At 40.5% G+C, this 27,671-nt stretch overlaps 2 protein-coding genes across 4 annotated transcripts; one reads left to right on the top strand and one right to left on the bottom strand.

Moving 5' to 3' along the window:
- Positions 1–3,359: 3,359 nt before the first annotated feature.
- LOC307032352 (transcription factor 7-like 2) lies at positions 3,360–20,043 on the top strand. The gene is made up of 6 exons (XM_079670252.1): positions 3,360–3,398; positions 15,466–15,522; positions 16,263–16,420; positions 17,016–17,136; positions 19,714–19,821; positions 19,915–20,043. The coding sequence occupies exons 1-6, from the start codon at positions 3,369–3,371 to the stop codon at positions 19,984–19,986; spliced, it is 546 nt and encodes a 181-aa protein (XP_079526378.1). The 5' UTR covers positions 3,360–3,368; the 3' UTR covers positions 19,987–20,043.
- Positions 5,178–11,062, bottom strand: LOC307032341 (uncharacterized protein). Of its 3 annotated transcripts, none has more exons than XM_079670236.1 (4): positions 10,788–11,062; positions 9,891–9,956; positions 9,447–9,512; positions 5,178–7,987 (listed from the first exon to the last, which is right to left on the bottom strand). In XM_079670236.1, the coding sequence occupies exons 2-4, from the start codon at positions 9,921–9,923 to the stop codon at positions 7,019–7,021; spliced, it is 1,068 nt and encodes a 355-aa protein (XP_079526362.1). In that variant the 5' UTR covers positions 9,924–9,956; positions 10,788–11,062; the 3' UTR covers positions 5,178–7,018. The 3 variants fall into 3 exon arrangements, with proteins under 3 accessions (XP_079526362.1, XP_079526360.1, XP_079526361.1); XM_079670234.1 differs by lacking the exon at positions 10,788–11,062 and having other exon boundaries at positions 5,178–7,822; positions 7,942–7,987; positions 9,891–10,780; XM_079670235.1 differs by lacking the exon at positions 10,788–11,062 and adding an exon at positions 10,316–10,780.
- Positions 20,044–27,671: the final 7,628 nt, after the last annotated feature.

Below are 27,671 nucleotides of genomic sequence, written 5' to 3'. Positions count from 1 at the left end.
GATGGCGTCTACCGGACTTTGGGAACAGGATTTCACTCCAGTGACACAGCTTCTTCTCAATACTTTTTATTTTGATTTAGAAGTTGTTGAATCCAAATAAGCATAAAATGACAGAACACTTCACCAATACATTGTACAGTATGGGTTTGTATCCTAAAATTACCAGACCTAGTAGAATCACTTCTCATTCTGCTACATTAATAGACAACATATTCACAAACATTATGGAAAAAAATACAGTAGGCGGACTATTATATAGTGACATCAGTGATCATTTACCTGTTTTTATTGTTAGAACTGCAGTTCTAAGAAACCGAAAGTCTCCAGCCATTTCAAATACCAAAGATTGAGAACTGAAGATAACATAATTGCATTTAAGAATGAATTACTAAAGCAGAATTGGAGGGTAGTATATGAGAGAGACAATATTGACAAGGCCTATGAGGAATTTCTAAACATTTTTAAATCACAAAAAAGTGTCCTGTGAAACAATGCAGAGAGAGACCCAAACAAACTCACAGTGCATGGATCACTAATGGCCTAAAAAATGCCTGCAAAAAGAAAAATACACTATATAGACAATTCATAAAATATAGAACTTCAGAAGCAGAAAATAAATATAAAAGATATAAGAATAAATTAACTCATATTCTGAGGATATGTAAAAAAGAATACTATAATAAAATATTAGAGATTAATAATAATATGAAAGGTTTATGGAAAGTATTAAATAGTGTCGTGTGGTAAATGTTTTTAATGAATTCTTTGTAAATGTGGGGCCAGATCTGGCAGAAAAAAATTAAAACCGTAGAAACAACTAATGGGGAAGATACGGACCTCTGGAATTAAAACAATAGCTCTTTCTTCCTCACACCAGTCGAAGAAAAATAAATCATAGATACTGTGCGAAAATGTAAAAGCAAATCCTCGACCGATTGGAATAATATGATTATTGTAAAAAACATTATTGAAGAAATTGCAGAACCATTGACTCATCTCTTTAACTTGTCTTTTCAATCTGGTAAATTCCCAAATAAAATGAATAGCAAAAGTTATACCATTATATAAAACTGGGGATAAACACCATTACAAAAATTACAGGCCTGTTTCATTGCTCTCTCAGTTTTCCAAGATCCTTGAAAAGCTTTTTACAAAAAGACTTGACAGTTTCATGGAAACACATCATCTTTTGGACGACAGTCAATATGGATTCAGGAAAGATAGATCAACATCTATGGCACTAATGGAATTAAGTGAGGAAATAGCAAACTGCATGGACAATAAAAAACAAGCAGTGGGAATATTTATAGACTCACAAAAAGCATTTGACACCATAGATCACAATATTTTACTGATCAAACTGGAACGGTATGGCATCAGAGGGTGGGATTAGACTGGGTGAGAGATTATTTAAGCAACAGACAACAATTTGTTGAAATTGGTGAGCATATATCAGAATACATGAACATAACTTGTGGAGTACCTCAGGGGTCCGTGTTGGGTCCAAAGCTGTTCATAATATACATCAACGACATTTGCAGAGTATCAAATATATTGAAATTTATTTTATTTGCAGATGACACTAATATTTTTTGTTCCGGTGACAATTTGAAAGAGCTCATGGAAGTGATAACAGCAGAAATGATTAAAGTAAAACATTGGTTTGACACAAACAAATTATCATTAAATATAAGCAAAACAAAGATTATGTTATTTGGAAATCATAAAACAAATCCACAGGTGCAATTAATACTAGATAACATAAACATAGAAAGAGTATATGAAACGAAGTTCCTTGGTGTGGTTTGAGACCACAAAATCAGCTGGAAACCTCATATCACTCATGTAAAAGCAAAAATGGCTAAAACAATCGCAATATTGGGAAAGTCAGATACATTCTGGACTATAACTCATTGTATACTCTATATAACACTAATATTGCCATATCTGATTTACTATGTGGAGATTTGGGGAAACACGTATAAAACCAACCTACAGCCATTAAGCACATTACAAAAAAGGGCTATAAGAGTAATCAATAATATTGGATATCTTGAACACACTAATGTATTATTTTTGAAGTCACAAATATTGAAGTTCATTGATCTGGTTAAATTTAAAATGGCACAAATCATGTAGAGAGCAAGACATAATCTACTTCCTAGGAAATTAAAAACATTGTTCGTAGACAGAGAGGGTGGGTATAATTTGAGAGGAAATCTACTTTTTAAACAACTCAAGGTCAGAACAACTCTGAGAAGTATGAGTATAACAATCTGTGGGGTGATTTTATGGAATGGTTTGGAGCAGGAGTTAAAACAAAGCACAAGCATCATTCAGTTTAAAAGGATGTACAGAAACACTTTTTTGAAAAACTATGAGAATGAAGAAAGGTGATTGAAGATGAGAAATGATTGTATATGTATGTATAAATGTAAATGTATGTAGGAATAACTTGCATAGTGATTTTAAAGGACAATCATTGATAAAGTAAGGGGTGGGAATTAATAAGCATTTGCTTCCTCCTGCTCCCTTTCGGACACATATGATTTATTATTATTAATATGAAGACTTTTTTTTTGTTGAATATACAGATATTACCATGAATGTGGATGGATACTGTATTTTAACAATGCGGTATTCTGTTTTTCACATTTGTTATTTTTTAATCTGTTCGAAATAAAGAAGAAAAAAAGAAAGAAGTTCACTTTATGCAGCTGAAAAACCTTTGAAAACAAAAGAGAACCTTTTAGAATTTGTAAACAAAGCAGATTATTTTAACTTGACTTTTTTCTGGAAATGTTGACAAATCAAATGAATTATTATTTTTAAACAAGAAACTATTATGTCCTCCTTTAACAGAGGTATTCAATGAATAAAATAAGACTTCACTATTAACACTTCTACTAAACAAATGAAATGTTTATAAGACATTACTTATCTCTTAAACAAGAAAGCTTCTTTCTAAGCTAAATAAACAGCGCGTCTAAGCTCTGAATGAAACCTAGAACTTGTTGACAATGTTAATGTAAGAAAATGAGCTGTGGTGATTTGTTAGGACGTGATGATTCGTGGCGCACTCATAACGCGCAGGGCATGATTGATCTTTACTGTTGGGACTCGGGTTTGAGTCCAGCATGAACTTTTTTGTTATTTTCATGTCGATGCACATTGAATATTATGTTTGAATAGAGGATTCGTAATATTGTTTGCCCACACCAACATTCATGACCAAGCAGCATGTTAAAGTCTAAATATCCCCAATGACATTTCTGCTGCTATCTTTGCAAAACGAGGTAACAGTCACATGTTACACAATTTAACCTGGGCGGGTCCCAGTTCCCTGGGAGGATCACAGTTTAACACAGATGAAGACTTCTCCACGCTGCTTTCAAACTGTGAGTAAACACCGTGTGCTTCACTTGGAGGCTGTCTGAAGGTATACACAGATGGACTTGGACATTAACAACGATATTCCGTAATAAGTCTGGCAACAATAGCTGGTTTAAATTATTTATTCGAGCAACTCGTTTGTCTTGTTGTAGTCCTCACTGTTCGCGTCCGGATATCGCCATCGTAATCACAACCTCACACACTGGTACTGGATGTGCATCAACGTGTTCCTAAGAAGCCAAATATACCAAAAGATGTATGTAAACGACAGAAGAAAGCGATCGAAATGTGTATTTCAGTCGAAAGCCACGCACCCCACTGAAACGAGTTGATCGGGAAACGAGTTAATCCGGAACACAGGCCGGTTATATCGATTAGGAGATACACGGGGCCAGTGATAATTGTGGGAAGACACATAAACAGGAATGGAGAAAATACACATGATTATAGCATGAGGGGCTAAAAAACTAAATAAAATAAAATACTAGAGATACTTAGCTCAATCAAAGTAGGATTTGCCTCCTCTTTGACATCCCTTGTGACTCCAACAGGACTCTAATGTCTTTGTCTGACGCTACAGGAAAGTGCTGCCTAAAATGGACACCTGATTGCTGAGTTCTCACAGCTGTGGGGCCACGCCCCTTTAATTAGTTAACTCTCTGCAGCTGGTGGCCCTCAAAGGAAATCTAGACTGGCTCCCTCCTGAGTTGTTATTGTATTTTCAGTGTCACAATGGTTTTCCCAATTACATTAAACCCTAAGTTATAAAGTTATGAGTTTAACCCTTAAGACAGTTACACCTACTCAATAAAGCTCTTAGTATTGTTTAAATCAAAGTTTAACCCTAGCAGTCAGTTTTAAGGTTTCAGTCAAATTACTTGTCCCAAGTTTCTGCCTGACAGATACTGTAGCGGTTTTGAGATTTAAAATCACAATTTCAATCTGATCGACTACAGAGCATTTATACAGAGTACACACACTGAAACAGAGAAGTCTAAAAACAGAATGTTACTCACACAATTCTAGAAGTCACCAGTTGTTATTCTGTCAAAATCGAGTTGCAAACTGAATATACTAGAATCAGAGCAGATATTATTAATTATTCAAATCTATAATAATACCTGCACAAAATAATAAAAGGGGAAAACGATAAACGAAAATATAAATGACTAAATAAATAAAACTAATCAGAATATTATATGCAGGGGTGCACATAAGTGGTACGCAGGTACGCATGCGCGGCAACAATCTGAAATGCGTACCGTCACTTGTGTCACAAAGCGCATTTGCGTACCGATGTATATGTGAAGCTTTTCCAGAAGGCGGTTAGATCATCGGACGACGGAGTTGGTCTCCGTGTGCACAGACAGGGCTGCTGTTAACGTCGGCCTGTACAGCAGCACTGCGCTAAAACAGCTGATCACAACGTTCACACGCTCTGTGGTCACGAAGCTCTGCACTCTACTACTAACCCCCCCCCCGTTGACATTCGCGATACAGAGGGCTTCATCATACTCCACTAGCACCCCAACCCGCTGACATTCGCGATACAGAGGGCTTCATGGGAACTTTGAGGGGAGCTGGAAGTTGGAGTACCAAACACTGACTCCAGGTACTCATCTGAGTACCTCACTGAGAAAGTTGTGTGCACCCCTGATTATATGTATATATATTTTAATTCTCGTTCTATTATTCGTTGCTAGTAAACCAAGACCAAGCTTAAAAATATAATACAAAGTGATTTGAAGTCATTATATATATTTCTAATGATGAGTCAAAGAGTCTTTAAGTGTTGACAACTTTAATGAGAAAATAGAAAACAAGTTTTAAGTTTATAGCTCAGATTATTCCAGCAGCAAGAATCACATTTACTGAGAACACAGAAAACTAATGTCACAATGAAGTCAAATAATGAACATGAGATAATATTATATCAGAGTTTCACGAGAACAATGTTTGTTCTAACAAAACAAGAACGTCACAAATGTACTTTATCGCTTCTCATACCTAACGTTTCTTAGTGTTTTGAACATCACTTGAAAATAAAAAAATACCAAAAAGGCAACTCAAACATTTCAATTGAACCAAAACAATTCAGTGAACGTTACACACAGAAAAGTGTAAAACGGCTGGTTTATCTAAAATAAAAAAACATTTGTATTAACCAGAGCACTCTCATATAGAGCTAAGAGTGTGAGGACAGCAGGATTTTGGGACGTCTGAATGTAGACCATAAAAAATATTTGTATTAGAATGTAAAGTCACTGTTGGTCAGCTTTACATTTGGAGAACACAGGGGGAATGCTAGCTTGACTCAGAAAACAGTGATGCAAACACAGGTATGGTGAAAAAAGAGAGAACTATTCGAAGCAGAAAAAAAACAGCGTAATATACCATCTGACAAAGGCCTGTGCTATAATGCTTCAATTAACTGGCTATTCTTTATAATATACTCAGATCAATAGGAGACAGAGATGTTATAAATCAAGGGTTTTTATTATTATTTACAGCAGGGGGGTGGGGAACCTTTTTCCTTTCAATTTGTACAACATCCTCCGAGGGCCGTATAAATTATTGAACTCAAACTCTGCTTAAAAAAACTAAAATCACAGCCCATTCATTTCGCCTTTATTTCATGCTGTGCAAAGAAAAAGCAACCTCTTAATCCAGATATCTCACCATGACTCATGTTTGACGCATGCATGCATTCAAGTGCACGGTTGTGGCATGACCACCAAAACAGAAAGATATGGACACAAGATGTGTGCAAATGTAATCCTATCCATGTGAACATGATCTAAGTGGAGGGGGCCTAACCTCCTCTCGGGGGGTCCGGGGGCTTGCTCCCCCGGGAAGATTTTTTTTTAAATATTGAAGTTAAAAAGATCAATCTGGTGCACTTTGAGAGCAACATGAGGAGATCTATGGATACATCTTTTAACACCAATATGAAACAGAACTGTAAGCAGATTTTTCTTTTTGGATATTTTACTAATCACTCCTTTCAAACTCTATTCTTGTTATTTTTAACAACTATTTTTTGTTACTGTCATATAGTATTTTATACCTGTTAATAATTTAGTCTCTAATGTCTCATTAATAACTAATGATCATATCAAGGTGTGCCTTAACCTCACTGAGCTGAGGTTATTTGAGCCTCTCAGGAGAGAGCTCTCTTCCACCTGGTTGTAGAAAAGCTCTTTAAATTCGTTAGCATAGCTAGCTAACCAGATGCTAATAACAACAGATCGCCACTGTGCTTACAACTAAAGACAGCCTCGCAAACACTGTGGCATGTGTACGGCTCCTTATGGGTGTTGCAATATTTGAAGAGCTGGAGCGGCGTTCCGATGCTCTCCGTTACTCCTTTCAGACGAGACATAACCACGTGAAGACCAATGGTGTATACACGTTACGCTCGTGTTGTGTTCAATGAACCTGTCCTTGGCCAGGAAAAACAGGCACTCGCTTGTTTAATTATTTTGCGATCTAGATTTCTTCTTCTTTTTTGAAGTGAGAAGTTGCCCCCCCCCCAAATGAAAACTCTTCGGTTCTCCACGAATTACACAAGTCACCCAAATCAGCGTTAAAAAAGCGGGAGGCGCCGAAAAGCGACTAATTTGCATCACTGAGAAAAGGATAAGATGGAGGCAGAGTGAGTGCGCTGGTGGGATCTAAGGGAACTGATCTGAGTAAAGGCTTTCCCACATTGTTCACAGCTGTGTGGTTTCTCTCCAGTGTGAATCCGATTATGGCTCTTAAGATGACCTGATCTGGTGAATGACTTGTCACACTGGAGACAGCTGTATGGTTTCTCTCCAGTGTGAATACGATTATGTTTTCTGAGCTCACTTGATGTAGTGAAAGTTTTCCCACACTCTTCACAGCTGTGTGGTTTTTCTCCCGTGTGAATACGATGATGGCTGTTAAGATGACTTGATGTAGTGAATGACTTGTCACACTGTTCACAGCTGTATGGTTTCTCTCCAGTGTGAATACGATGATGGATTGTGAGTTCGATTGATTGAGTAAAGGTTTTCCCACACTGTTCACACAAGTATGGTCTCTCTCCTGTGTGAATACGATGATGGATTGAAAGATTTCTTGATGTAGTGAAAGTTTTCCCACACTTTTCACACCAGTATGGTTTCTGTCCTGTGTGAATACGATGATGGATTTTGAGTTTATCTGATCTAGTGAAAGTTTTTCCACACTCTTCACAGCTGTACGGTTTCTCTCCCGTGTGAATACGATGATGAGATGAAAGCTGACTTTTCTGAGCAAAGGTTTTCCCACACTCTTCACAGCGGTGTGGCTTCTCTCCAGTATGAATGCGCTGATGAGATGAAAGGTGACCTTTCCGAGCAAAGGTTTTCCCACACTGGTCACAGCTGTACGGTTTCTCTCCAGTGTGAATGCGCACATGAGCCTTTAAAGTAGGAGATGTTGAGAAGGATTTGTTACACTGGTCACAGATGTACGGTTTATCTCCAGTGTGAATGCGCTGATGAATCTTTAAAGTATTAGATGTTGAGAAGGATTTGTTACACTGGTCACAGATATGAGGTCCGGTTTGCTTTCTTCTTCTCCGTTCCTAAAATATACAGCGAGAGACAAAGAGTCAGTGAGAGGCCATTGTGCAGAGATCTACACAAATAAAACAAGCCCATTTCATTTCATATGACCAAATCATACTTAATCAAATTAGAATGTTTTCTTTTATTTCAATGACTTTAGTTAATAAACTTGAAATTTGACCTTATTGCTGACATTAGCAATGATTTTATTTTTTACAGATTTCTGAATGTCTTTCTTTCAGAATTTAAATCTGATTTTTCTCCACATATTCAAAATTCTCATTTTACAGAACTAATTGTTTATTTTCAGGATGTTTTCATTATTTTGACTTTTTTCATAATACATTAATTTTCATAATTCTTACTTTTTCCGAACTTGATTATATTTACATGTTTCAGAATAAAAACTTCAATATTAAGGTTTTCCCAAACTCTTACAAGAATCTGAATTTTTCTGAATTATAATTTTTGACTTCCTCAGATTTTTTCAAATCTGAATTCAGTCTTTATTCTTAGAATTTTGACTTTTTTTCAAAAATTCTCTCAGAATTTTGACTAAGGCTCTGGTTTCAGACGGAGGGTGAAAAGAGGTGCTGCAGAAGCAGTATGAAAAAAATAAAGAGCTTTTTGAACATTAAAGCATGGAGACCTGTCACAGTATAGACACTGAATACTGATAAACATCTCAACATCAGCAGGAGGACTCTTTATAGTAGCGGCACTACATACTGATATAGACCTGAAGATCAGCAGGAGAAGACTCTTTAAAGTAGAGACACAACATACTGATATACACCTGAACATGAGCAGGAGAGGGCTCTTTAAAGTAGAGACACTATATACTGATATACACCTGAACATCAGCAGGAGAGAACTCTTTAAAGTAGAGACACAACATACTGATATACACCTGAACATCAGCAGGAGAGAACTCTTTAAAGTAGAGACACTACATACTGATATACACCTGAACATCAGCAGGAGAGGACTCTTTAAAGTAGAGACACTACATACTGATATACACCTGAACATCAGCAGGAGAGGACTCTTTAAAGTAGAGACACTACATACTGATATACACCTGAACATCAGCAGGAGAGGACTCTTTAAAGTAGAGACACTACATACTGATATACACCTGAACATCAGCAGGAGAGAACTCTTTAAAGTAGAGACACTACATACTGATATACACCTGAACATCAGCAGGAGAGAACTCTTTAAAGTAGAGACACTACATACTGATATACACCTGAACATCAGCAGGAGAGGACTCTTTAAAGTAGAGACACCACATACTGATATACACCCGAAACCATATCTAAAAATAAGAGTCTGTCAAATAAACCCCACAATGTTCAAGATAGTTTTTTCCCTAAATAAAAGTACAGGTTTAAAGTATTTAAATAACCTAAATGTCACCCAGTGTAAGGGATAACAGTTTTAAGAATATATTGTGATTAAGTGAACACTGACCTGAGTTCTGGGGGTCTCTTTGTTCTCCTCCATGCTGCTCTCAGTGCTCCTTCGCCTGCTGGGTCTCTGAATTAAGTATTAACACTACAGTCACCACAAAACCAATGTAGAATGCAAAAGTTTGGTGATGTCAATGGGTCGCAGGCTTGATGCAGTTATTGCAAGCAAATGATTTGGAACTAAATATTAAGTATTATTCACATTATTTTAAGCATCTGTTCCTATACTTTTGTTCACTTGAATAATGGGTGGGTGTAAACAAAATGTGCCATCTTCTCAGTTGTTTAACAGATCTAGATGTAAAAACCTGAAATGAAAAGCTGAAATACTGACCCTTTTGATGTCACACCACAGTTTTCAGTTTACAGCACAAATAAAGCAATTGACCTTGCTGTTCCAATAGTTTTGGAGGGGACTGTATATTTAGATGAAATGAACACTGACCTGAGTTCTGGGGGTCTCTTTGTTCTCGTCCATGCTGCTCTCAGTGCTCGTTCTCCTGCTGGGTCTCTGAAATAAGTATTAACACTACAGTCAACACAAAACCAATCTACAGCTAAGAAGTACCTTAGCAGCAGAGGTGGGAAGGAATTAACTCCATCCTGATAGCAGGTTAGGGTACAATGGAAAGGCCTGCACTTCACGAACATAAACTCCGCCAGCGGTGAACAGTGTTTGTAGAAAACCACAGCGTCCCTACACCAAGCGTCACTGATGTGAACAATCACACCGCCGCCGCGGCTCTTCCCCCCGCTAACCGTAGCTCTGTCTGAGCAGTAGCATATTAACCGGTCGAGGTGAATGGCAGATTCTGGGATGTTGTCGTTTAGCCATGATTCCGTGAAAACGTACACACAGCACTCTCTCACCCCACTCTGGGTCGACCGGAGTAGTCTTATGATGTCCATGTTATTGTCCAGCGACCGATCATTAGCCATGAGTGCTCGGAATAGCGGTCCTGTGTGGGCTAGCTGCTAGCCTAGCTCGGATGCCTCCGCGTTTACCCCTCTTCTGCTTCCTCCTTGTGCAGCAGGAACTCACGACTGTACTGTATACTCCTAACTGTACTATCGGTTCGGGGTGTTTGAAGTGAACTCGACGAACAAATGTTAAAAACACTCGAAAACACTAAAGACTCGGGAGAGTTAGGGGCCGCTGCTGCTGTCTGCGCCGCCATCTTTAGAGAGGTGAGCCTGCTGTGAGGAATGATCGATGAACAGCTCCAAATAAAAAAAGTACTAAGTATTATCAGTTTTAAAGTACTCAGTGTTATATTAAACAGTACTCAGTAATCTTAGGAGTACCAGTACACAGTGTTATAGTAAAAGTAGACAGTATTACCCGGTGTTTCTGCTACTCTTTGTTCTTCAGTTTGTTGATGCTCATCGACTAGCATTAGCCACCTAGCATGAAGCAGCTAGCATCAGATAAGGACCCGGATGAAGAGGTGGAATAGTTCTAAAGCTCCTCTCGTCTCTTCTTCTCCTGAGAGAAACGGGTTATATTCTAATATATCACAGTTAGATATTAACGCGAGCTGAAAGAGACTCCGACCGATGGAAGTTTAACAACAACTGGATCGTGCCTGAGAGCAGAAGAACCCAGATGAGGGCCCACAGAGCATGCGCATTAGAGTTTTCCCTTAAGCCCCGCCTCCGCTCTCTGTCAGTTAGATGAAAGGAGAGATAACATAACAATGTAGTCAGCTTTTAGAGCATGTTATAACTTTTAAAACCTAATGATTCAAATAAAAGCTATAAGTTATCAGAATGCTTCTATGTCCAGTGTATCCTTACAGTCTCAAAGAGTGTATCACTGTTATCAAGGGCGGATAACAGCTGATGCATCCTGGAAGTTGTAGTCTTTCAATAAACGTTGTTGAAATACAGGGGAGAAAACAGACTGTGCAATCAAGTGGTCAGATAATAACGGAAAGAATGAAAGCCAATCTATTACAAATAAATAAATAACTTTATTTATCTGAGGGGGAAATGTGGCGTTCTGAAAGTTGCTCCAATTAATAATCCATTTAATAATAACAACATATAATAATATTAAAAAATATATAATAAATAAAATACAAATATTTATAAAAGCACAATAAGTTAAAAAAAATATTAATGATAATAATAACTTTAATAATAAGATGTGGCATTTAAAAAATAAGTTGTTAAAGAAAGGAACAACATTCATGTTGCAAAACATAAAAGATGAATTCTGGAAGACATTTTTTTATTTACTTAAAATTATTATTTAAGATTGAATTTATGCAAAGTGATTTTAAGTAATTCAATTATTTTTATACGGTGTAGTGCCGAGAGACGGGAGTAGGAGGCGGTGTGTCGAAAGAACAAGCTAGACTTTTATTAGACATTAAAACAGAATGCAAACAAGTTCAAGCCCGGGACAACTGACCTGGGAAACCGGAGGTCCGGCTAACTAAAATGTCTGTGCGGAACAATACCCCCACCCATAGTTCCGTGGGTGAATCATGTCAACCCACCACACAAGCCCCCTCCAGAATTCACCCATAGTCAAAATCCTCGCGTCGGGGAGGAAGGACCACCCGACCCCGGCGTACGGACCACAGGGGTGGGGGGTATGGCATGAGAGGACGGCCCGACGTGGGGGCAGAGCCAACTCCAATGGCCTGAAAACGTCCACATGAGCAGGCTTAATCTTGTCGACGGACACAGTCTCAGGCCTGAATGAAATGAAAACCATAATCCACCGACCATAGTCTGGGGGACACCCGGAAAGCTGGGTCGCTGTGCTGCAACGGGCTTGAATGTCCCGGCGGTCTACAGCAGAGAGGAGCGCTGCCCGGCCGCAGACCAAGGCACAGTGGCGGCGGGAATGAATTCCCGGACTCGTAGCATCTTCAGCCGACGAGGACTGCAAGTCTTCTTTGGGGGCACACCTGAGGCCGAGCATAACCCACGGGTGCTTATCCACCCAGTTGCCGTCTGTCAAGCCGGCATGCAGGGCTGCCTTCATGGGTCTGTGAAAACGTTCACACAATCCGTTAGCCTGGGGGTGATATGCGGTGGTGCGGTGCAGCTTGACCCCCAAACCCACAGCAACAGCGTTCCAAAGCTCCGAGGTGAACTGAGAGCCACGGTAAGAGGAGAGGTCAGATGGGGTCCCGAAGCGTGCCACCCACGTGCCGATGAAAGCGCGGGTGAGGTGAGGGGAATGGCCTCGGGCCAGCGGGTCGTCCTGTCAACCATAGTGAAAAGGTAGGTGAAACCGTGAGAGGGGGGGGAGTTGCCCTACGAGGTCAAACCTCCTCTCAGGAACCGCAAAAAGTTCCAAAGGGGCTCTAGTATGGCGGTGCACTTTAGCCCGTTGACAGGCCATGCATGAGTCGACCCAGGACTACACGTCCCTTTTAAGCCCCTGCCACACAAACTTCTACGACACCAATTTCACGGACGGTTTCCTGCCGGGGTGCGAAGGATTGTGAATCGCCTCAAAAACGGGTCGGTGCCAGTCCGCAGGGACCAGCGATCGAGGCTGGCCAGTGGAGATGTCACACCGCAGCTTCGCATCCCGAGTCACCGACCGTGACCTCCTCCAGGCGTAATCCTGTGACCTAGGCCTTGGCCGTCCAGTCTATGGCCTGGCTGGGGGACTTGTCTTGGAGGGCCTCGTACAGCGGGCGCATGGTGTGGGCAGCCCGGCGGATGAACCGGTGATAAAACGTCACCATCCCGAGGAACTCTCGGAGCGCCCAAACTGTGGGCGGTCGGGGAAAGGCGGACACGGCCTCCACTTTTGACGGGAGGGGGGCTGCTCCATCTTTGCTGATGAGATGTCCGAGGAAGTGGATGGAGGACAACCCGAACTGAACTCGCTGGGTTGATAATCAGGCCGTGTTAGTTGAGCCTCGCAAAAAGGTCTCGGAGATGCCTGGTGCTCTTTTTCAGAGGAGCTAGCGACAAGGATTTCGTCTAAATAGACGAAGATGAATGGCATGTCTCTGAGCGCTAAATCCATCGGCCGCTGAAAGGACTGAGCTGCATTCTTAAGTCCGAACAGCATACGCAGAAACTCGAACAGCCCGAACGGCATACTCACCGCAGTTTTGGGGACGTCCGAGGGGGACACCGGAACCTGGTGGTAGCCCCTCACCAGATCCACCTTGGAGAAGACCAGCTTGCCCGCCAGGTGTGCAGAGAAGTCCTGGATGTGAGGGACCGGATAGTGGTCTGGCGTAGTGGCGTCGTTAAGGCGGCAGTAGTCACCACACGGTCGCCAGCCGCCGGCTGGTTTAGGGACCGTGTGGAGCGGTGAGGCCCAAGAGCTGTCTGAGCGGCAGATGATGCCCAGATGCTCCATGTTTTCAAACTCCGACATGGCGACCACCAGCATGTCAGGCTTGAGCCGCCGGGCCCTATAGCGTAGACTTGGGGGCCTCTAGTGTCAATGTGGTGCTCGACCCCGTGTTTGGTAGTGGCAGAGGAAAAGGTGGGCTGTGTCAAGTCGGGAAACTCACTGAGAAGGTGTTGAAACGCTGGGCGCCAGTGTCACACAGGAGTCTGCGACCAGAGAGGGTGTCCCTGATTAACAGGAGCGGGTTGGATGTGCCCACGCTCGCGGCCACTACTGAGCGCAGGCCTTGGCGTTTCCCGTTGCCTTGTAGGTGCAGGGGGAACAGCACCTCTTCGCTTTCGCGCCGAAGTGTGCATGGAAATAACACACGCCACATTACTATACGTTTCTTTAACCGTTTTACGGTCAATCATACTCATTTATACAAAATGAAACCACATGTTATAGATTTTCACAAAATCCAGAACACGAAATCAAGAAAAAAATTAATTATAAAAAACAATAAACAGTGAAACACACTAGAAAAGGAAATGCTCAGTTTTTCCCTTTTTTAATTAAATAATTATGATTTGCTTATTTTTGCTTTAATTGAATTTTAAATGTCAGTGATACAACTTTATGATTATTTATTTAAGGAGATTTGTAGGTTATCCAGCATACCTTCATTGAAGTGAATGGGGTGGACAAAATAATAGAAACGCATTTTGTTATTATTCCTCGCTGCATAAATAAGTGTAGAAACTGAGTAATAAGAAAATGAGCAATGGCAGCGGAGCAACCCAAGGCAAACAATGACTGACAGTGTGTGTGTGTGTGTGTGTGTGTGTGTGTGTGTGTGTGTGTGTGTGTGTGTGTGTGTGTGTGTGTGTGTGTGTGTGTGTGTGTGTGTGTGTGTGTGTGTGTGTGTGTGTGTGTGTGTGTGTGTGTGTGTGTGTGTGTGTGTGTGTGTGTGTGTGTGTGTGTGTGTGTGTGTGCGTGTGTGTGGGTGTGTGGGGGTGGTTTGGGTGTATATATCATCACAAACATGATTTAATCCAACCAGTTGGAGGTCTGAAGATCTTCCACTCCTCTCCTGTTTTAATTCAAATTATTATTATTATTATTAACAAATGGAGCAGATGTCCAGCAGAGGGGTGAGTTTGTATTACTGTTGTATTAAATTAGTTGTTATTATTGTATTATCTCTTATGATTTAATCTTTTATTTGATCTAAGTCATATGATTTTACTGCATAATTTAAATACAGTCTTTATTATCATTTGTCAAAAATATTTGTAAGAAAAGTGTTTATTATTATGATTATTTAGGGTCACCTCTCTCCATTTTAAGTTCATTATTTAAAAATGTATAAATATAACGAATAATATAATTAATTAATATATATTGGCTATGCTGTTTTTTATCCTCGTGCTCTTTAAAAATGCACTTTATATTTAATATTTAGTTACTTATTGTAAAAAATGTATTACATTTTTGATTGATGTCGTGCAATGTGAGGTTGAACTAATTGAATTATTATTATTGTTGAGGAGATTGGATTGAACGAAAGCCCTGCAGGTACGACATACAATTAATATCCTTAATCCAACTTAATAATACAAATATATTTATTTATTAAAAATGTGATGTTTTTTTTCACTTCTCAGGTAAATTTCAGGTGTCTAACTGGTGTGAACCTCAGCAGCAGTACCTGGATCAGACCAGCGGGGGGCGGCAACACACAACACACACTGCTGCTAATGTGAGTGTGTGTGTGTGTGTGTGTGTGTGTGTGTGTGTGTGTGTGTGTGTGTGTGTGTGTGCGTGTGTGTGCGTGCAGACAACTGACCCCTTTAAGCCAATACGCTCCCCTTCTAACACAATCAGTGTTAAATGTAAAACCCTGCACTGACCTCAGGCCGTGTGTGTGTGTGTGTGTGTGTGTGTGTGTGTGTGTGTGTGTGTGTGTGTGTGTGTGTGTGTGTGTGTGTGTGTGTGTGTGTGTGTGTGTGTGTGTGTGTGTGTGTGTGTGTGTGTGTGATGTGTACCATACTGTGCTGTTATTTTTCCCTCTGGTCAGTTTGTTATCAATTCAACACAGTTAGTGTGAAGGAATCAGCGCTGAGAGGGGAAACCTACAAGCTGCCGTCTCTTCCTGTAACATCAAGTACTTTTTGTGTACTAATACTCCAAATGCATACTATACAGTACTATTATACGTGGTTCCCCCGACAAAAAGTACAAGAAATATGTTGTTTACATTTACTTTGTAGCATTTTAATGAATGTTGACTCTAATTATTACAATTAAAAGGTGCCCTATAAATACATTGTATTATTTTGTATCTAATATAATAATAAATATTATCATTATTGATACTTTTGGTTCAAATGTATATATTTAATTTATGTTTTTGGTTCAAATGTATATTTTATTTAATATTTGGATACATATTTATTGTATCTTATTATTATGATTTGTATATTATTATTTCCTCTGCAGGAGTGCGTCCACCCTCTCGTGCCCCTCCTCCTTTACAGCGACAGACTCCTCCCCCCCTCCCCTCCTTACAGCGGACCAATCGGTGCAGCCGCTTCCAAACAATCCGACGCCCACTCCTTAGGGGCAGACACCTGTTACCATGGCAACGGCATCAACAGGTGAGCTTGTGTTTTCAGGTTCGTCATGACAACAAGAACAACAACAACAATGATATACCGTCTTTGCAGAAAGCATTCGTTTTTAAGCTAGAGACGACTTTAGACTCAGATTCTTGACTAAGCTACAGTGTAGAAATGGCAATTAAATTCTTCTGACCTGATCTCCTCCAACAATGCAACATATATAAGACACTAAAATAATAAAAATAAAAAGTAGTGATAAAATGGAATACGATATGTACAAGAACAAACACTTTTATTTTCTGCTTTCCGAGTGATTGCTGCTGCTTTAACAGTCGGAGCTGTGCACTTCTAATTGTTCTAATTACTCACTTAACATATACGTTTCGCAATTACTCACTTAACATATAAGTTTCGCATTTAACAACAAAAATAATTCACGAGAAATCCTCCTCACAAAGCACGTCGCTTGAGAAAATCCATGAGAACAAACAGAGAGATTTATGGTTCTCACACACATTTCACTTTCCTCTTATTTGGTGAACACTAAAGCGTCTGTACACTGACCCGAGTCATCTATTTTTGGGTCCAAGGTTGTCTTTTGAACTCCTCTGTGTGTTCGTCTCGCTCTCAGACAGACGGTGAAAAAGCCTCTGAACGCCTTCATGCTCTTCATGAAGGAAACCAGACACAAAGTTCTGCAGGAGGGACGCGAGAGAGAAAGCGCCGCCATCAACCGCATCCTGGGACGCAGGGTAAGCCCCGCCCACTTATAATGATGTCATAGTGATGTCAAAAGGGTTATCTCCCCTGTCATCTCTTACTATAGAGCGGTGCAGGGATGACGTATTTACCTGGAAGGAAGCTGCTGGTTCCCTCGGAGTCAATAGAGGTTTCTCAATACTCTAATTTCCCCTCCTCGACTCCTTTCCTCGACTCCTATCCTCGATACTTAGTCCCGCCCACAGGAGATGCGAGCGGAGGACTGAGGAGGGGAACCGAGGAGAGAGGAGGGGAAGCAGCAGGCGGTTAGAGAAATGAGAACTCCTCTCCTCTGAGCGGTCATTTTAAAGAGACGTCCATTAATGATGATAGGAGGCACAGAAGCCCTCTGTCTGATGGACAGATGTGTTCATGACCACTTATATATTTACTTTGATTCATTCACAGTGCGGTATAATGAGACAATAACAGGCTACAGATTAGGAGACACACACACACACACATATATTTATATAAATATACCATTTCAGAATCGAACAAGTATGAGAGCACTCTCATAATAACGTAACACAATCAGAGACTGGATATATATATCCTTCCCCCCCTCTCTCTCTGGTCGCTGAAATGGGGAATTGAAATGACGGGCCAAAAGTTGTATTTACAAGTATTAAAAGTAAGCAGAGGAAACCAAACCAACTGAGACCCCTCTTTCCGCCGCATCTACGCATTGTACAACACACACACCTACACACTGTACTGTACCACACACACACCTACACACTGTACCACACACACACACACCTACACACTGTACCACACACACACACACACACACACACACACACACACACACACACACACACACACACACACACACACACACACACACACACACACACACACACCTACACACTGTACCACACACACACACACCTACATCTCCTCAAGCATAATCAGGCTACAGCTGTTGTGTATTTTATTATGTGAAGCACTAAATGGTCTTGGAAAATATCGACTCTTTGTTTGTAGATATCTACTAAACTACAGCAAATACAGAGAGTAGGCCTGTTATACTGAGTGATATATATTTTACACACTGCTCTGCTTTCTGCACGGACCTCACATCTGTTCTCTCTGGAAACATCGCGTCGCCATTCAAGCTGTTACTAAAATAATATCCAAGGGATGCATGCAGAGCTGTCATTGGCTGAGATAAGTCCGGCCGTTTGTCACGCTTCCACCGTTCCCGGAAATGCATCCATGGAGGAGCTGTGGAGGAACCATCAGTGTTTCTTCGTTAGAGCTCCTCCAGAGAGCCTCCTCGATGCTCGATGCTCGGTGCATTTAGAGAAATTAGATGTCCTTCAACATGGCGCGCTGAAATCCATTTCCGGGTCACAACCGGAGGACCGAGGAGTCGAGGAGTCGAGGAGGGGAAATTAGAGTATTGAGAAACCTCTAATGGGATTTCTCCAGAGGATTTTGGAAAATAGCTGGAAATAAGGTCTGTGGAAAACGAACCTGTTTGATAAATGCACGTTTTGTTCAGCCAGATAATCTCCACATGTCTACTTTTATAATTTTCTAATCATAAATCTAATGGCCAGAAGCAAAATGCTAACGTTATGCTATAAAGGAACTACAGCCGAGTCCAGCAGCACGACTTCAACGTCACGCCAACTTCAGATCCATATTCAGACACACAGATTCTAGATGGTAGGCTATGAGTTGAAGCGTTTGTTTGAACAGTCTGCAGGAGGCAGGTATTGCTTTCAAGCAGAACAGAAACTAACTTAGAGAGGTGTTTACGTGTTCGGCGTAATGACTTACAACGGCCTCCACGACTTCTGTAGTCCTATTCAGCTACTTGGTAACAACCATCGTTTTTCAGACACGTCAACTCTTCAGAAATCACCAGTGGGGTCACTGCTGATGGATTTAATGTCCTAGAACAAAACGTGATTTGTCTCTTTGTCTCAACCACAGACCTTAGTTCAGATACTTTCCTAAATCCTATGGAGAAATCCCATTGGCTCTGAGACGAGGGAACAGGAAGTGATAAAATGCTGACTCACATCTGGGTTTTAGGACTCGTCACTGCACCACTCTATGAAAGTAACAAACCAGGTGCACATTGGGAAACACACGGCTCTAAATGTTTTACATCTGACATGATACAACTACTGCCTCCTATAGTGATTTGCAAAAAATAACCCAACAGATTTTGGCCACTTTATGATGTCATAACGATGTGTTGTCTTGTGTAACCATTAGCCAATCAGCAACCAAGGTACCCCCCCCCTCCCCTTATCACCTGAATCTCCTCCTAGAGCACCATTGAGTTCTTTGTAACCAAATGTCTCTCAGAGGGGCGTGGGGAGGGGCTCCTTATTTTCATCTAAAGCAACAGACAGAGAATCAGCACTTTGGAAACAGGGCTGAAACCGAGGGGATTATGGGTAATGCTGAAATGATCTGTTTGGTGTTTCAGCCAATCAGAGACAGGTTCTGGATATATCTGAGACCTGTGATGTATTGATGAGAAACAGTATGATAGGAGACCTTTAAACTAAAGGAAGAATAACATTTAACACCTCTTTGCTCCTCAGTGGCACGCTCTGTCTCGCTCTGAACAATCTAAATACTACGACCTGGCCCAGAAAGAGAGGCTGCTCCACATGCAGCTTTACCCCGGCTGGTCCGCCAGGGATAACTACGTACGGAAAGCCCTGCATAAACAACAACAACAACAACATATATTCTGTGTTTGTGCTTCAGAAATCTACAGATTCTTCTTCTTCTCTTTCCAGGGTAAAAGGAAGAGGAAGAGGAGCCAAGAGCCGACAGGAAGCAGTCCCAGGTCGAGACAAAACAGCAAATAAAAACGTAACTCAGTGTGAATAAAATGTTGGAAAAATACTCCAATAAAGTAAAAGTCCTTAATTAAAATTTGTTAATTAAGCGTAAATACAAAGGTAAGAGTATTCATTCTGAAGGATTGCTCCTACTGTTAGAAATTAAAATCAATGTTTTGATGGTATAATGTAGCTTAAACATACCGTCAGTTTAAACGCTCTTTTATACTAAAAAACCAGAAATTCTTGTGCACAAGCAGTGAAGCTTTTATTCTCAAAATCCTTCATCTACGGTTAGCATTTAGCATGTGACTAATATACGATTTCCTAAAGATGTGAATTGAGTAGCGAAATGACGTGGTGTGGTGAAAACAGAAACCTACTGATTTAAAACTACAACTATAGATGTCGAGATACTACCATGCTGAATATTAAATGAAAGTACAGTTTATTTGAATACACTAGTTTACAGACGAGTAGCATGTGACAACATCCGGAATGACCGGAAACCAAACCAGCCGTGAAGCATTTTCTGTATGTTTTAGAGTATTGATTACAGCGTTTAGAATGTGTTACATGAAAAGTGATGAAAGAGAATATGAGGAGAAAAGGCGTGTTAAGCATATGTTGAAGGTGAGAGTGTCAATCCTCTGTTTAAATGCAACAACGGACATTAGAGACGAGGCGAGCCGGCTGGTGGGGAGAAGCCAGCAGAGGATATATAACGGCACCGAACGGAGGATGCTGGAGCTGTTTTCTGCCGGTGTTACAGTACAAGTTGAGTCATGACAACTGGCGACATTCTATTATTTTCGTCATAGGAATCCGGGGCGTGTACATTGAGGACCCATTGTTGACTTAACAGGAAAGAAACATCGTTTGTCGTTTACGTTCATCTTTTGCTATATCTGCCTCCATAGGATCACTTTGATGCACATTCAGTACTCGTATGTGAGGTTGTGGGGGAGAGGTCGATATCGTGACGCTTACAGGGAGGTATCGAACATTACAAAGTAGGTGACTGTGTAGATGCCTGTTCAAAATATTGCAAACTTGAATAAATCATTTAAATTATATTATTTGTTTCCGACTTTCATTTGTTCATCGTTCTTAATGTGATGTATATTAGCTTTGATAGCTGTCCATACCTTCAGACAGCCTAAAAGTAAAACACAAGTTGTTTATTCACAAACGCTCATCGACATGACTGGATCACTCATGACAAGTTGTGATCAGCTCCGATTAAATTGTGATATCAATTCTGTAGCTATTCTCCAGGGAGCACGTTTTTTTGATGAAATACCTGTATCCCTCTCATCACAACAAGACTCTACACTGTGCAGGAAAAACAATTACATACATGAAAATAACCTTGATGCATGGGAATGAAACACACAAACTATCTTCCGTGGCTATGCTGATATGTCACAGTAACAGTCAACCACATAAAAGTAAGTCCAGCGGGGCAAACGTTGAATACATATAATACAGTAGTTCTATTATGCCTTTAAGCCTATACGTTTAACCCATAAGAACCCGGACCCATTTCTACTTTTGGGGAAATTAAGGGGAACGTCATTTAGACTAAATAGACACATTTCTGACAAGTAACCCCCCTAGTGTCAAATATCTGAAATGTGACATATATGTCACATTGGGCTTTAATCGTAAAGTAACTCTTATTTATAACTTCATTCATGAGGATGATGTTTTGGTTTACATTTGTTTGAACATACTTTCAATTGAATAATAAAGAATATGTTAACTAAATATAATTGAATCAGCTAAATTAACTGAGCAGATCATAATCATATTTGTAATTGTACATATATGTCACTCTGGGTTTACTGTGAATGTTTAGGGTTAATGTCCCGATGTGACACCAGTGTCACAGCAATATTTATGGCATTTGTTTCATATCAATTTCATCAAGAAATGTTTCTACAACATATGTATATGTAATCAGAATCAGAAAAGAGCCAAAGACAGCTTAATGTTTAACAAATGACATGTCATGTAAGCATTTTTATTCTTAAATGGCTTGAATGTTAGCTTTAGCAACAAAAAACATTTCCAAATGTAGCTAGTTCTGTCACATGTGTTAGCCTGGCACATGGACTTCTTGGACATGTTGTTATGGGAACACAAAAGCAAATGACAAGGACCATGACCCACCAGACTGTTCAGTGTGTGTCACTTAGGGACTTCATGAGACAAAAAAGGCTAAAGTTGTATAAGGAACTTTCCAGAGCATTTAAAGTTCATGTGACACCTGTGTCTAAGCAATTATGTCTGTCTTCCGTGTTGCACCATGAGGACCCACTGATATAAAATGCTTAACCGTCTAAGTTGCAACCATGCACTTTTTGGAGGGCTAAGTGCCAGGTTGACATCTTTTTGGCTTCATTTATAGAAGGAAAGACAACAGTGATAGTTATGTTTCAGAATAACATTTATTGGAAATTGTTAGAACAATCTCCCTGGTCACCGGCTTGAGCTTGAGCCTCAGGATCCATGTATCTGTGATCCTCTCCAGAATGGAAGGAGTCATCACATACAGAGCATCAACTAGTTCCTGAACAGTGTCCTTCACATGCTGATATCCAAGAGAGGGAGTTCCACAGTCACAAGATGGAGGAATAGAAAGCAGTATTCAATGTTTACTTCAGATTAGCTCCACGTCAGAAATGAGCATGCTTGTCATATGTCTCTCTCCATAGAGGCTGAATCATCATGTTAATCACATAGCTATCATATGCCTCAAACAGTCCTGATGCTCTTCTAGGTAATCACACATCCTGTCATGTTCACAGCTACAGTTGATACCTTTGTTATCATGTTACCCTCATGTTGGAAGAGGACATTCAGGATTTTGCCAACAGAAATAATAAACTGTGTGTGTGTGTGTGTGTGTGTGTGTGTGTGTGTGTGTGTGTGTGTGTGTGTGTGTGTGTGTGTGTATATGTGTGTGTGTCTAAGAAGTGCAGCCTTTACAAAAGAAATCTGCATTGAGAGAGGGCTCCCCAACACAGTACGTGTGGTACCACATAGTGCACCCAGTGCACTCGATCTTAAAAATAAACAGAAAAACGACTTGTTAGAATATTGACAAACATTTTAACATCCCTCATCCAGAGTAAGCAGTAATCAAGTTGTTTACATTTCATTAAGCAAGCAATGTATAGTTTTAGATCTTAGCTGTTTTCCTTTCTGTTTAGAGTCCATGCTCAGAAGTTTCTTCAACTGCTCCAGTGTCATCCCATAGTGCAAAGGCATGCAAGTTTGGTGAATTAAAGTAAACATTTATAATATCTGTTATAGAGAGTGTTCACCCAGTGCTGTAGAGGTAACCAATCCAGGGTGTATCCCAGTCCTCCAGCCAAATGTTGGTCAGGAAATAAATACAACTTCTTACCCATTGGTCAACCTTAGGCCCTATGCTATGTTCCCCACAGGCCCGACACAGCTCGGATAGGTCATCTGTAAAAAAATTATTAAGAAATACAGGCATTAAGGTATTGAAATGCCAAATAAGACACAATATTTATGTTTCCCCTGTCTAGTCCTGTATACCTGAGTTGTTCACCAGAGCCATTGCCATCTTTAACCTCATTGAGGCCACTCCTTCCTGGTCCACTGGGTACTGGACCTGTTGTTTTTGCAGTATTTGCTCTGCAAGCTTAAAAGGTCTGTCATAAGTATCTTCATAATTTTTGTTAATTATAGATGGTTATATATACACACACACATTACTAAATGTTACCTTCAGAACCAACACACCGCAGCACGTAGAATCCATCTGTTTGGGATGATCGATTGTTGTGCAGGCCCATCTCCCAACTGAAGGTCTGTGTTTCCGGACCAGCGATCTACATAGGAAACAGATAGATTGGGTTTTGTATATAAGCCCAATTCAGATCCTTTTTTAAGTCAAGAAGAGCTGCATGTTCACACAGGACAATCTAATGGTATTCAAGTAAAACAGTAGTAATCAGGAACATGATTTATGTGGCTTTGTGTTGCTCCCTCTTAATATAATCAAAAATCCTGAATATGTCTAGTAAACACATTAGAGCTTATATTTTATTCACCTTGTTACATCTTTGCATCTGATTAATTGCTCTTCCGTGGCCCCCAATGGGTTCAAGAACAGGGACCTGTTCTCATTCAGATACATGATCTATGGAAGTGCAAAGAAATTATTAAAGTGTTGAGTGTTGAATAAATAAAAATGTCTTGACCCATTAACATTTTAGATTACTTACAATGAGGGTCCAGTGTGCCCCGTCACAGACAGCTCCGGCCGCCACCTCATGTTTTGACAAATCCAACTGAAAAATATTTGTACATACATCAGTACATACATATGTTCATATATACACTTATTTCTAGTACTCTACTCACCTTTCTTAAGCCTCCCTTGTGGGTTCCCTGCCAGAGGGAAGTCATTAGGTAGGAGTCCACAATGAAGACCCCAGCTTTGGCCCCAACCCATGCCAGATAGGCATTCACAATCTATGAATACACCAGTATCTTTTGAACCCATTTTCAGAATGATCAGTTTGCCTACTTACATTTTTCATATACAGTAGGCTTACCTCTCCCTCCAACTCCTCTCCCGGGGCCAAGACCAACAGATTTTGACTGTATATTTTGTATGGGCCATACTTGGCCCACAGTGTCTCTTGTCTCCTCCCTGCCCATATGTCTCGGATTACTATAAAAAAAGGCATGTTAGTTATTAATGAAATGCATACTTTAAGGTGTACTTTTTTTCAGTTTACTTACAAGTCTCTACATCAGAGGATGCTCCTCGTGCCTGGCACTCTGTTGTGGAGGTGGAGGTGGGTGTGGGTGTGGAGGTGGGTGTGGGTGTGGAGGGCAGTGGAGCAGCCAGAGGAGAAGGATCCAACACTTTTTGTAATTTAGCAGGGATCCTCTCCTCTGGCTGGACATAGTGTTTCAAATGATCAATGTTTACTCTCATTGTCTTTTTTCCTTTTTTTGTAGCAAGGTCCGCTACCTTCCCCTCAATTTTTAGGATCCTGAATGGTCCCAACATGTCTGCCTCTAGCTTTCCTCCTTTCCTCTGTTCCGACCTTTTGTTGCGTTTTAAAACGAAATCCCCCACTTGAAAATTGTCCACTTGCCCACCTTCTTTCCTCTTGCGGATCTTATCTTGGCTTTTTTCTATGTTACCTTTCACCCTCGCGAAAACTGCCTCCTGTTTTTTGAGTCCCTTGAAGACTTCCTCCATTTGCAACAAGTTGCTCACTTTCTCTTCCGTTATCTGCCACAGAAAAGCGTCAGAATGTTGAGAAAACATTGATGTTTGAAATAGTATGACTAATTAAAAAGGATGAGGACATTATCAGATCTTACCTCATACTCCTTGGGCACCTCTGACGGGTACCTCGCTTCCCTCCCAAACATCAGAAAATAAGGACTGAACTTGGTGGTCAGCTGGGTTTTCGTTCTCAGACCAAACATCGTCCCTTGGAGGAGTTGGTCCCACCGTTTGGGCTCACCCTCCACCAGTTTGTTCAGGGACCTAAATTCAGGTCAAGTACAAACACAAGAAGGTAGAACAGAAATTGGTTTCTAATATATGATAAAGCAGCTGATTTATTTACTTTTGTTGTATTTTTAGCTATCAATTCTGATTAGTTCATATAGGAACAGTAATGTTTGTTATTCTATGAACAAATATACCTTTGTATTGTGCCATTTAGTTTTTCCACCAAACCATTTGTTTGTGGGTGGTACGGCGAGCACAGGCTTCTTTTGATGGCCAGCTTCTCACAAAGGTTATAGTTGACCTTGAAGTGAACATTGGGACAAACAGGAAATAAATAAGTTAGCACAGCAGTTACATAATGGGGAGTCATAATTCTTCACAGTAGTACCTTATTGCAAAATTCCCTGCCTTGATCTGTTAGCAGTCTTTTAGGTGCACCAAATTTGTAAAAGAAATCAAGAATACACTTGGTCACCTCATCTGCTGTTTTATTTTTAAGTGGGTATGCCTCTGCCCATTTGGTGAAATATTCAACCATTACACAAATGTACTGATTGCCACCATCGGTTACTGTGAGTTTACCCACTAGGTCCATGCCGACAAGTTCCAGAGGCTCTGTTACCTGAGATGAAAAAAATACACATGAGCATTGCAGTACATTACTGTTGGCATGTTTGAAAGCTGAAACTGTCTGCAAATGTGTCCTGTACTTCAATAGGAGTGTACTCTTTCTTCTCCTTGATAGTGGCCCTCTTGGATTGGCACTGGGGACACGCAGCAATCTGAACAAAAAAACACACTATAAACCTTTATGTGTTGCACTTTTGTACCATAATGTGTAATTTACCTCATTATTTTGAACTCACCCACTTGCGGATGTCCTCCGTCATGCCAGGCCAATAGAACCGCTGAATGATGGCCAGATGAGTTTTCTCCATTCCAGCGTGTCCACCAATTAGGCTGCAGTGGAACTCTATGAAGAGCTCGTTGGCTTCTTCACTTGATAAGACCACTTTTGCAAGGTGCTCAGTCCTGTTTTTTTTCCTCCTGCATATGTAGTGCAGGTCTCCGTCTGGTATTGAAATGTCATAATTATACATGTATCAACAGTGTTATCAAAGCAGATGATGTTCTGAAGACCACATGTCTGAAATGGTTACCTTTAATCCTGAAGGACTCAGCTCTTCTTTTGATAGCAAACCTCTGTTTGTTAGTCAAGCCTTCAGGATATATATGGCGGATATGGAAATCCAACAGTTCTTTCACCATGTTTGCATCCATGGTTTGCTGGCCCTCTCTAATATTAAGCCCTACACAAATGCTGTCCCTCCAACACACACAAAGGCAAACAACTACTCACTAAATTAACACACAACACACAAGGACAAACAAACAATCACATTCAGTACTCACGCACAATCGATCTTTCTCTGTCGAATCTCACTATTCTTGTATCTGTCTCTCGCTCTAAATGTCTCTCTCGCTCTAATGTCTCTCTCGCTCTAACTCTAAATGTCTCTCTCGCTCTAAATGTCTCTCTCTAAATGTCTCTCTCGCTCTAAATGTCTCTCTCTAAATGTCTCTCTTGCTCTAACTCTAAATGTCTCTCTCGCTCTAAATGTCTCTCTCTCTAAATGTCTCTCTCGCTCTAAATGTCTCTCTCGCTATCTCTCTCGCTATATCTCTCTCGCTATCCTCATACATTTGTGTCATTTCCACCAGTTTATATAGCACTAGAGACAATCAAGGAGCAGATCACAGCTTGTCCCAGATGGTCAGCTGTGGCCAGCTGTGATCGATCCTGTGATGAACACGTGCTTCAGTTACAGTGTTGGGTGTAATGCGTTACAAAAGTAACGGAGTTACAGTAATGTATAACTGTTAGCTGTAACGAAGTAATGTAATGCATTACTAATAAAATGTGGGTAATATATTGCCCGTTACAATTCTCAGTAACGCAGTAACAACACATTTTAACCCGAAATTAAATGGTTTTATGTTTTTGAACCATTTACCAACATTGCAAGACATTCTGACACCAGAGAAAAATTGTTTACCCTTCAGGCTCATCAAGATCCAGGCTGTCGGATGTTCTTTTCCCCATGACTGCCTCACTGCACAAATATCCCGCTTATTACATACTAAACACACTACAGAGCCCATTCCGTGTTCCTGCTAGTATTTACTTCCTCTC

This window comes from Notothenia rossii, assembly GCF_949606895.1.
Source record: "Notothenia rossii genome assembly, chromosome: 3".
Classification (NCBI taxonomy): Eukaryota; Metazoa; Chordata; class Actinopteri; order Perciformes; family Nototheniidae; genus Notothenia; species Notothenia rossii.
This window is presented reverse-complemented; position numbering and strand designations above follow the sequence as displayed.